This window comes from Tetrahymena thermophila, assembly GCF_000189635.1.
Source record: "Tetrahymena thermophila SB210 genomic scaffold scf_8254697, whole genome shotgun sequence".
Lineage (NCBI taxonomy): Eukaryota > Ciliophora > Oligohymenophorea > Hymenostomatida > Tetrahymenidae > Tetrahymena > Tetrahymena thermophila.
Window position 1 is genome coordinate 1,035,446 of NW_002476463.1, and position 11,612 is coordinate 1,047,057.

The 11,612-nt window shown below is 23.3% G+C and overlaps 3 protein-coding genes across 3 annotated transcripts; all 3 read left to right on the forward strand. All coding sequences in view use genetic code 6, as the record gives it.

The window, feature by feature from the left end:
- Positions 1–587: 587 nt before the first annotated feature.
- Positions 588–4,625, forward strand: TTHERM_00083610 (cyclic nucleotide-binding domain protein; the record flags this gene model as incomplete). The annotated part of the gene is made up of 3 exons (XM_001012607.2): positions 588–656; positions 719–2,179; positions 2,283–4,625. The coding sequence occupies 3 exons, from the start codon at positions 588–590 to the stop codon at positions 4,623–4,625; spliced, it is 3,873 nt and encodes a 1,290-aa protein (XP_001012607.2).
- A 2,544-nt stretch (positions 4,626–7,169) lies between these two features.
- TTHERM_000083599 (hypothetical protein) lies at positions 7,170–7,757 on the forward strand (the record flags this gene model as incomplete). The annotated part of the gene is made up of 3 exons (XM_012796793.1): positions 7,170–7,253; positions 7,312–7,547; positions 7,682–7,757. The coding sequence occupies 3 exons, from the start codon at positions 7,170–7,172 to the stop codon at positions 7,755–7,757; spliced, it is 396 nt and encodes a 131-aa protein (XP_012652247.1).
- A 520-nt stretch (positions 7,758–8,277) lies between these two features.
- On the forward strand, positions 8,278–11,124 carry TTHERM_00083600 (cyclic nucleotide-binding domain protein; the record flags this gene model as incomplete). The annotated part of the gene is made up of 2 exons (XM_001012606.2): positions 8,278–8,730; positions 9,019–11,124. 2 exons carry the CDS (start codon positions 8,278–8,280, stop codon positions 11,122–11,124), a joined length of 2,559 nt encoding a protein of 852 aa, XP_001012606.2.
- Positions 11,125–11,612: the final 488 nt, after the last annotated feature.

The following is an 11,612-nucleotide window of genomic DNA, read 5'->3' on the forward strand; positions in this document are numbered from 1 at the left end:
CTTTAAAAATTGAGATATTTTTTTTATGTTTAAAAAAACAGTTTGACAAATTTAGAAATTATTTAGCTATTATTTAATTTCCATAACAATATGTATACTTTTTTTTCTTTATATATTTTTTAATATGCCAACAGTTTAAATCATAAACTTTTTTGATTTTTTTAACCTAATGCATATTAAGGGAAACATATAATTAAGTCTAACTTAAGTTGTAGAGAGACTATAAATTAATAAATATAAATTATTTTGTGAAATTAGCACATAAATATATGTATGCTTATTAAATGGCTTTGAGAAAAATTTTGCAAGTATATATATATGTGGCTTGTATTTATATTTATTAAGGAATTATGTTAATTATTTTGATGTCTAAACAATAAATAAATTTATTCATATAGATTACGGCTACTTTTTTTAGTTTGTTAAAAATTATTTATTATTTCTACTTTTAAATAAATTAATTAACTAAATAACTCCAGAATATTAATAATAAGTAGAATAAAAGAAATTCACTGAGTTTTAGCTTTGAAATACTCATTTTTAAATTAAAAAGCTATTTAAAGTTTTGAATAGAGAAGGTTTTAGCTATGTAATCCTTGAAATATGAAGAAAGCTCATTTAGCCCATAAAATCCATTCCATTCTTTTAATGCTTAAGTATAATATTTAATTCATTAATATGATAATTTTATATAGAAATTATTGTGATATTATTTTAGGAGCACCAAGAATTGAATGATATTTCAAGAAAAAAAGATGATAGCGTTATCTCTGATCGTAGTATACAAAAAAATATAGAAATAATTCCTCATATAAAAAATGAAGCTAAATCTATTTTGTAGTCAATTAAAAATTCGCCAATCCATCATATAAAAACATCAATAGAAGCTAGCTAAAGATTTATCGAAGCAAGTCAGGATATAAATCCCAGCTAAATGATTATCCATAACAGAAAAAAAGGAGAAACAGTGATTTCAAACTTAACTAATCATGATGAAGCAATACAGAAATAATTAGAAAGCAAATCTATTAAATAAATTTAAGAAATGAAAGAACCTCGAAGACTCATGCTTGCAATTAATTTGCTTGTGAATGTTAAAGGGTTTTATCGTAAAGTAACTTAAAATTCAAGACTAATTGAAAAATTATCAAGAGAGTAGCATAACTAAATTGGAGATTTATCTTCATTTTTTACAAAAAATTAATTTTCAAAAAAAGTCAAAAGACTTTTTAAATTCTAGACAGCATTTAAAAACATGGTAGCTTAATTAAACAATAATACAAAGTATATTCCGATTTTGGCTCCGTACAGCATATTTAAGCAAATATGGGATCTAATTTAGACAATCCTAGAAATGATAGTTTCTTTTCTCTTTAGTTTGTATATATTCTTTCAACTTGATGTTTAAGAATACAACAATCTCTTCTTAATTTGTTTTATTCTTTTTTTCTGCGATGTTCTTGTTAATTTCAACACCGGAATTCTTTAAGAAGGTACAGTTATCTACAAAAGAAAGCTAATAGCTTAGGAATATATAAAAGGGAATTTTTTTTTTGATATAATTGGTCTTATACCCTTCATGAATTTTTTCTGGATAGGTGGAGTTGCATATTCTAGAAGAGAAGTGAACACCGTGCTAATGAGCTCGCTAATATCCATGAAGTGGTTTTCTCTTGGAGCAAATCTTGGAAAGCTTACTTTTTTTCTAAGCTATTAAAAAGGGATGAAAAATTCACTTGATTTGATAAAGCTAATTTTTCTTATGCTTTGCGTTTGCCACTCATTTAGTCTTGTGTGGCATGGGTTAGCTATATACGAAATATCATATCTGTAAAGAGATGACTCGTGGCTTTAGTAATATCAGATACTTGATTTTAATGTTTGGGTAAGATACTGCTATTCTTTTTACTATTTAACAGTCACTATGACAACCACCGGATATGGTGATATCACTCCAAAAAATTATATTGAAGTGATGTTTGCAATAGGAATCATTTTTATAACAGCTATTTTCTGGGCTTTCTTCTTAAATAAAATAGGTTAAATTATTGATAATATGGAGGAGAAAGAAAAGCAATATACAGAAAATATGCTTGTAATACATAGATTAATGAGAGAAGAGGAAGTTGACAAGGAGTTAAGGGTAAAGATCTCAAATTACTTGAAGTATTTGTATCAGGTATTTCTACAATAATATCGTTTATTGAATAATCTTAAATAAAATTCTTAATATAAACTTGAAAAAGTATTTATAATTTTATATACTTATTATATTTAAATAGGAATCAAATTAAGTACAAAAATCGAAGGAGAAAGAAATTATGGATAAACTCTCCAAGCAGTTGAAAGACGATCTTATATTGGACATGAATGGTAAATTTATAAGAAATATACCAATTTTAGAGAAACTAGAATCAAAGAATAAAATAGCTTAATCCATGGAAGAGTGTTTATTTTCTCCTGGAGAATATATTTTTAAATAAGATTAACTGGATGATTCTTCTTTGTATTACATAGCAAAAGGATCTGTAAGTATTGTTTTTGAGTCAGAAATTAACTTTAGAAGCTAAATAAACGTGATCTAAACTTTAGGTAAATAGCAATACTTTGGAGAAATTGGTTTTCTTTTTTAATCTAAGCGTGCTTATTCTGCTAAAGCTAATAACTTTTGCAGGCTTTTTAAATTACAAAGGGTTATTTTTGAATAGATAATTAAGCAATCCGAACATGATTTTGAAAATTTTTAAATGACCAAAGAATCAATCCTTATGAAAGATAATTATAAATTTTAAAAGATCAGATGCTATACTTGCAATCAAGGAAATCACTTGTCTCATAATTGTCCTAAAACCCATTTGACTATTTCTAAATAGGTGCATATTAATCGCCACAACTACTCATAACCACACAAAGAGAGAAGTAATTTCACTAGATGTAGAATTAAGATCAATAGTTTAATTACCATGGTGATAGCTCATAATGCAGTATTTTAGATAAACGATAATGTTGACTTTTTTGAATATCTTGATAAAATAGAAGAAGGTTTAAATTTATCTGACTAAGATCAAGATTAAGATTTCGATTACAGCGAAGCATACAACACAGATAACGAAAACTACTCTGATCATGATTTAAATCAAAATCATTTTTAAAAGTTTGATGAAATGGGTTCTGCTGATTAAGAATTTTCAAGAACTCCTGTTACAAAATCAAGATCATTGGTAAAAAAAGGTACAGCTAATTCATCTGTTCCTTTGCAACCAGGTAGGCAGAGTATCATGGAATAAAATGTGATGTCTTTCTAAAATCAATAGTAATCAATTATTGATGAAGCTTACCATAGAGAGGAAGAATCATAACCTTCATCAAAAAGCTCAATATCTTCTTCAGATTAATTATCAGATAAAGATTAGTCATAATACACACACACAGTCACTAATAACGATACATTAACATCTAAAACAGGTTAAAGGTAGAACTAAGAACAGAATATACCTCAGATTGTTAGAAAGTAAAAATCTAATTAAACATTTGTTAGAGGGGATTCTAAAAAGTTGAGTCACAACGTCACTGGAGAGCATTCCTCATTAGCTAACTAACTCAAAGGTTCATAATTGCTCCCCATCACAACTATTTTACCTCCGACTGATTCATAAGTATTTAATCAAGAATATCATCAAAATCAACCTAACAATAAAAGAATTGTTTCTGAATTACAGCCTTTTAAAGATAATGATTCACATGTAGGTTCTCTAACTTCAATTACAAGCAGATCCAGAGTCCCATCGAGGTTAGTACTGAATGAAAAAGATAACAAAAGAAACCCAACAACAAATTCATTCTAAGACTAAAATTAGCTGAATGCGAATAATAATGAATAGATCCGTTCTTTGACAAAAATTTCTACCCACTCAGCCAGAGAAAAGTCCCCTATTTAAAATTCTAACGTGAATTAAAATTAACAACAATAGAATGCAAATGATAAAAAACCTATGAAAAATAATAGCATAAATGAAATAGTTTAGAGTAGGAGAAGCAGGTTGAGTGAACGAAGAAGCATAGGAAGAGACCTATAATTTAACAATTAATTATAGCAATAGCTTTAGGAAATGCTGATAAGGAATCCTACAAGAGGAAATAATAAAAAACTGAGTAAAACGGATATATAAAATATGGCTAAATAAAAAACACGTGCTTCAGTTTCAGTAGATAAATTAGCAAATTAAATAAAAATGCTGTAAAACCTAAAAGGATACACCACGAATCAAACTTTAAAATCTAACAATGATAAAAATAATCTTTAAAAGTAAAATACTCCAACTAATTCTAACAATATAGAAGAACAAATAATGTATGTCCTAAAGGACTAGATAGATTTATAATAAATATAAATAGGAATGGAGGAAGAAATAAGAGACCAAACAAATTATTTAAATATTTAAGAATTCGATAGAGCATTTACATTTAAATTTTATTATAGAAATGATAATTATCTTCTTGTTGTTGAAAGATATCAAGAATATTGGAAGAAAATGAACAATTTATTAGACAAAATTGCCAAAAAAAACAAAAAAAAAACAAAAAAACGTTTGAAATCTAAATTAGGCGGAAAGTAAGTTTTCTGAATAAATTTATATTTAAATACATCATTATCAACTAGCCAAATAAAAATACACTTCAAATAATACATTTTGATTAATTAATATATTACTTACTACATTCATGCACCTTGACTGTAATTATTAATTTATTTTTTATCAAAAATATTATACTTCTTATTGTTTTTACCCTCTTTCTTTAAATTTTTTCATAAATATTTTACATTAAATCATTTAAAATATTTTTTGACTAAATTATGACTAATTTATTGACAAGTTAGTAATTAATTATGCACAATTTCAATGTCATCGTTAATTTATTTTTAATAAAACTAAGCATTTCATTAATTTCTTTTATTTTACATGTTTTAATAAATATTTTATCTATTTATTTTTGAAATAAATTTACAGTAAATCAAATAAAAAATGATAAAATTTGCACAAAGCATTTTTTATAGCACTAAATAGTAAAACTATTGAAACAGTTAAATTATTTGCTCAATTTTAGAAAAAGACTTTCCTTACTAATAATCACATTTAATAAATTGTATTTTTAAAATAAAAAATAAATACTTTATTGAATAGAAAATAACAAATTTATTAATTTAAGTAAAAATACTGAAGCACTGTAAAACCTGAATGATTGTAAGATTGATTAAAATAGGGAATAATTAAAAATATTATGGTTAATTTGATATTTTAATCAAATTTATCTCTATTTTTAGTACGTGAAATCAAGGTATTACAGATATTAAAACTTTTTTGATTCTGTTAATTTTTTATTAATTTAGTTTACAATTAAATAATATCACATTACATTCTAAAAATAATGAATCAATTAATTTTCTATAGACTTTGCAACTTAACGTATCAATAAATTTATTAATTTATTTATTTCTTTAATCAAAATTCTATTTTTATAATTTTAAATATCAATAAAAGTCACAAAGCTTTTTTTGCTTGATTGTAAATAAATGAATCTAATTTTTGAAAATTTATTCTGTTATAATGGTCATAATTTTTCAAACTTTATTTATTTTCTTCTTTAAGATAATTTAAATCAAAAAATATAAAAATATCAATGATAAGATAAAATTTGTCAGTAACTAAAATTAAAGATTTTTTAATAAAAATAAGATAAAATATAACAAAATAACCACAATTTAAATTACATAAATAAAAATTAGTAAGTCCCTAACTTTGAATGTAAACAAATCAAATATTTCACAAAAAATAAGTTATTCAACATTAAAATTTGATGTATCATAAAGATAATATTGTGATGAATATGAATAGCAATAAATTTCAAAATTTATAAATTCATTTAAAAGGAAAAAAGACTGAATTATTTATTACTTTTTTATAAGAAATAGAAATGTTCTATAAAAATTTTTATTTTTTGATGTATTTTTTAAATATAAATCTTAATATAAAGCTATCTAACAGAAGTAGATTTTTTTTATAAATTATCTTTTTATATGGTGGTCTGTCTATCCATATTTCTATCTAAATTATATTTGATGCGTATAATTGAATTTATTAAACATTATCCAAACTACTGATTAAAAATTGAGAATTGGAGAAATTTCTGTAAATAAATTTTTCTTTGTTATTTTTTAGCATCTTTAAAACTAATTTTATGTTCGTATGAATAATTATCATTAATTTTTTAAGAATTTTCATTTTGAATAAATTAGAAAAGAAGATATTTAATTTAGATTTGATAATTTAATTAGTAGGAAAAATAAAAGATATTATATTAAAATTTATTTACGTGAATTAAATAAATAAAAAATATTATTCTTATTTATTTATTTGTTTGTTTTGCTTTTTTAATTTCATTTTCAATAACTAATTTTAATTTATCTAATCTTTTTTTACATTACACCTTACGTTCTAGTGCTTAACGAATAAATTAATTTATGACTAATAAAATTTTTTAGATCGTTATCAGTTCAAAACTTTTTATATTTGATATGCTTTTATTTTTCTTTTAAAGAATTTTGAAAATAGGTTTTGTTACATTTGAGATATACATATATATTTATAATTTATCTAGTATCTATAAACCTAATTGTCTTTTTTTTTCAATAATAAACAATATATAAAATAAAATAAAATTAATTATTGATGAGAAATCACTTGCAGAAAAATTAAAAGTTTAAAGTTATTTTTTAAATAAAAAAAATAAATTACAGAAATCTTAAAAATACAAACATTTTTTATATTTTTTCGTAATAAATAAATTAAAAATTTTTTCTAAAAGTAAAAATTACTATTATAATAAACAGGTTAATAATAAATAAAAAGTGTTTTCTTTGCTAAAAAAAGAAACATATCCAATAATTTATCAAAGTAATTTTAAAGTAATAGATGATTGATTGATTTTCAAGGTTAGTTAGTACATACCTACTTTATTTATCACTCGTTTTTATTATTAATTTTAAAATAAATGCTTTTATACTTGATTTAGTTATTATTAATTAAACATTCAAAACTATTTATATTTCTAAAAAATAATTAAAAGTAGAACTAAGTATCATAGATAGAGAGATTTAATTATATAAATAAATGCTTACATTTTAAGATGATACTGTTTTTGGCAATGAAGAGAGCTTATAAAATAAAAAAAGAGCCTTTGTTTTTAATTAAGAAGTATCCCATTATTATACTAATTATATTTATTATAGAATAACTTCTCTATTATAAAAAGGACCATCATGGATTACAAAATATAAGCTTAAAAAAAGAAACATTTGTTACAATGAATGATTCATTTATCCAAAAATCATTATGCGATATTTCTGCTAAAGAGAGTCTTCCAAGACCTGATATTAAATAAGATAATTCAAATGAAAGTAACTCTAAAGTTATTTCAAATGTGAATAGCTTAAATGTCTAAAGTTTACAATTGAATTTGAGCTTTACTAAAAGAAAATAATCTAAAATGTAAACTCATCTTTCAAAGGCTACGCAAAGGAAGTTTAAATCTGAAGTTATACTAGATGAATATAATTAATAGCTTAGCTCAAAGGAACCAAGGAAATTAATGAAAGCTATTAATCTTTTAGTAAATGTAATAGGATTATATAGAAAGTTATCAAGAAATACAAGGCTGTTTAGTAAGCTTTCTCTAAGTTAGTTTAGATCAATAGGTGATTTTTCATCTAATTTTAATAATAAAGGCCAGCTATTTTAAAAAAAAAGTTTTATTACTTTTTTTTGTAGATTAATCAAAGCGCAGATGAATGTTTTTCAAACAATTCCAAAATTGTCTCCATTCAGCTTCAAGAAGAGTATTTGGGATTTGCTTTAAGCTTTTATGATTATCTTTTTGTCTTTTATATTGAGTATCTACTTTTTTTTTGGATTGAATTTAACTGAGTACCAAATTTATATCAAATATTGCTCTTTGATGTTTTTAATAGATATTTTTATAAAATTTAATACTGGAATAGTTAAAAAAGGAAGTATTATATTTGAATAAAAAATTATAGTTTCTAAGTATTTAAAAGGTATCTTTTTTTATGATTTGTTAGGAATAATACCCCTAATTTATTTCTTGACAAAAGGAGGAAATATGAATTATAAATATTTCTTGCTATTGTTTTTCTTTAAATTAAGAGTCTTAAAAGAAATCGGTGAGACTATTAATGTATTTTTAGGGTTTAAAAAAAACATGAAATCTGTGATAGATTTAATGAAATTGGTATTTTTAATAGCTTTTGTTTGCCACATATTTAGTCTTTTTTGGTATGGGCTTGCTATCACACAAATAGATTATGGTAGAACTGACACATGGCTTAATTCTAAGCACCTTGTTGAAGAAAGTACCTGGGTTAAATATGTTTACTCATTTTATTTTTTATCAGTCACTATGATTACAGTTGGCTATGGTGATATCACCCCATAGAATTACATCGAAGCGTTATTCACAGTTTTGATTATGTTCACAACTGCCATTTTTTGGGCTTTCTTTTTAGGAAAAGTAGGGAAGATCATTGATACTATCGCAAAACAAGATAAACTCTATAACAAAAATATGGGAATCCTTCACTAAATGATGAGAGAAGAAAGAGTAGATGTTAGTTTGAGAATTAAAATATCTAATTACTTAAGCTATTTTTATAAAGTAAAATTTTCATTAATTATTTCTAAAATTCTTCAAAAACAAATTTAGGATAGTAACATTTTTTAACATTTAAAAAATAAAATATAATTCATTTTTTCATACTGAGTCAAAGTTTTAAATGTAAAATTCAAAATAAAGTTTGAAAAAATGGATTAAACTTAATAAAATAAATATAAATAGATGAATAATTTAATTTAAAAAATAATTTTTTCAAAGATATTAATTAAAATGAATATTTTTTTGCAAATTTAGTTTGAAATCATTTAAATAAGATTTTTTGAATATTAGGAATTTAATGAGACATAGAAGAGCTAAGAGAAGATTATAATTAGTAAACTATCTAAGCAGCTTCAAGATTAATTAATTTTAAATATTTAAGGAAAATATTTAAAACAAATACCGTTTTTTGAAAAATTGTACTCAAAAAAAGAAATAGCTATTATTATGGAGGAAGTTATTTTCTCACCTGGAGAATATATTTATTAAAAGGATGATGTTGATGATTGTTCTTTATATTTGATTGTCAAAGGATAGGTTGACATAGTTTTTACTTCTGAGAAAAGAGGAGAATCTATTATTTAAACATTAGATAAATTAAAATATTTTGGGGAACAAAGCTTTATTTCTGGGTTTTAGAGAGAACTTTCAGCTAAAGCTGCTACTTTTTGTAGAGTATATAAAATACCTAGAAATAAATTTCTTGAAACAATAAAACTCTATGACTTTGATAAGGAGAGCTTTCAAATGCTATAAGATGCTCTTTTTCTTAAATAAAACTACAAGTTTTGCAACATTAGATGCTAAATTTGTTAATCCTACCAACACCTACCGCAAAATTGTCCAAAAACTCATTTTGTCTTATCAAAATAAGCTCTTATATGTAGACATAATCAATCTCAAGTTCATTTAGACCGCAAACAATTTAGTAGAAAAAGCTTTAAATTCTAATCTTTAAATTAAATAAAAAATTGCTATTAAGCTATATTTTCTATAAATGACAATGAAAATTTTTTTGAATATCTTGATTATTTAGAGAATCTTATTTAATCTTTCGATAATTTCTCAGTAAGTGAATAAGAATAGGAATTCGCTTAAATTTATGAGAAAGAAGATAAGGAAGAAATTAATGAGGGTAAAAAAAGATAAAAAAAATATTCCTCTTCTAAACAAAGTCTTTTCACAAAAATGACTCAGTAAGAAACACTAGAAAACTTTTAAGCTCAATAAACATACTAATAATAATAATCTAATTTAGAATCATAACTAAGTAGCATTCAATATTAAGATGAACAACAAAAAGAATAGGAAGATGACGATTAGTCTTACAATTTGTTAAATAAATCAATAAATCTAAATAATTAAATTAATCTGCAGTAGAAGCTAAATAGCGAAGCTTTATCATAAATCAATAATCAAAAGGCTTAATAAAATTAGAAAAAAGCTTCATTTATAATGAATACATTAAACATGCAAGACAGTAGTAATATTTAAGTTTTAGAAGGATAATTTAGTCCACAATCCGAATAAGGAAATTAAGTTGTTTCAGACTATATCTTAAACGATAATGATAATAAAAGTTAGTATTTTTAATCTAATTTTGAGTCTCAAAATTCTTTAAAGAGTAAATTTCCTTCAAGACTATTATAGAATAATACAGAAAAAAAATAAACTTCATTTACATCATTCAAGGAACATCCAAGTAATAATTTAGCTTAAAAAAGATAGTCAATGCAAGAATCTTTTAAATCTTAATCCTAAATTACAAATGATTTTAGTTAACTATAGATGAGTCCTCAGCCAGAAAGGGAATAACAAATCTATAAAAATAGCAATTATTAACAATTGCATCAATATACTAATAAAAGCAAATTAAAATAAAATATCCATCAAAATCCTTTAAGTCTACATAAAATTTAAAACAAACACATATCATCGAGCCATTTGTAAAATATATCTTAAACTGATATTTTAAACAGTTCTAAGATAGCTCCTTAGAGTATCAGTAACTTACCTCACTAAATTCAAGTTCTCATAAAACAAAGGTAATCTTCTTTAGGTTCTGAAATTTCTGAATCACCACTCTATGGTCAATAAAAAATAAAAACTAAATGTCAAGATAAAGAGTAGATTCTAATAGGATAATTAAATGATGAATAATTAATGTTTATTTCAAAATAAAAGTATGAAAGCAACATCACTGAATCTGAGAATAATTATTTCGTTTTGTAGTTTTTTGAAAAAGCTCATATTTTTAAATACTACAATCCACAAAGTAATTATGATCATGTTATTTTTAAGCATTAAAAAGTTATGCTAAATAATTTAAAACAAAGACAACACTTTCAAAATAAAGAGAGAAAAAAATCAAAATTTATTTTCTTATAAAAAAATTGAAATGAAAATTAAATAATTATGTACCTTTCTTTATAAAACTCAAATTCTTGCTTATAGACAAGACCATTTATTAAATATAATAGTATTGCTTAAACCGTATTTTTATTATATATATCCATACATGAATTTAGTTGAAACTTATTTTACATCATAATTCACAGAATTAAATTATTCAAATACATATAGGGATTGAGGAATTAATTCATGAATCCTAAGATAAAAAAAGAACTTCTAAAAAATTATTAAACAAAATATAATTTTGGAAATTTGAATTATAAATACTACCTCATTAAATTTAAATTTAAGCAATTCAAAATATAAATAAATCTTTACAAACGAAACAAAAATACCCTCCTTCCATCTCTTGGCTTTGGATTTAGAGCCACTTGGAGGAGTCAAGTTTTTACAGTGTAGTTTTTAAAATAATTTTTAGAATGGGGAGTACAGAATGAAATCAACTTCTTATCTTTTATTTATAATATTTTATT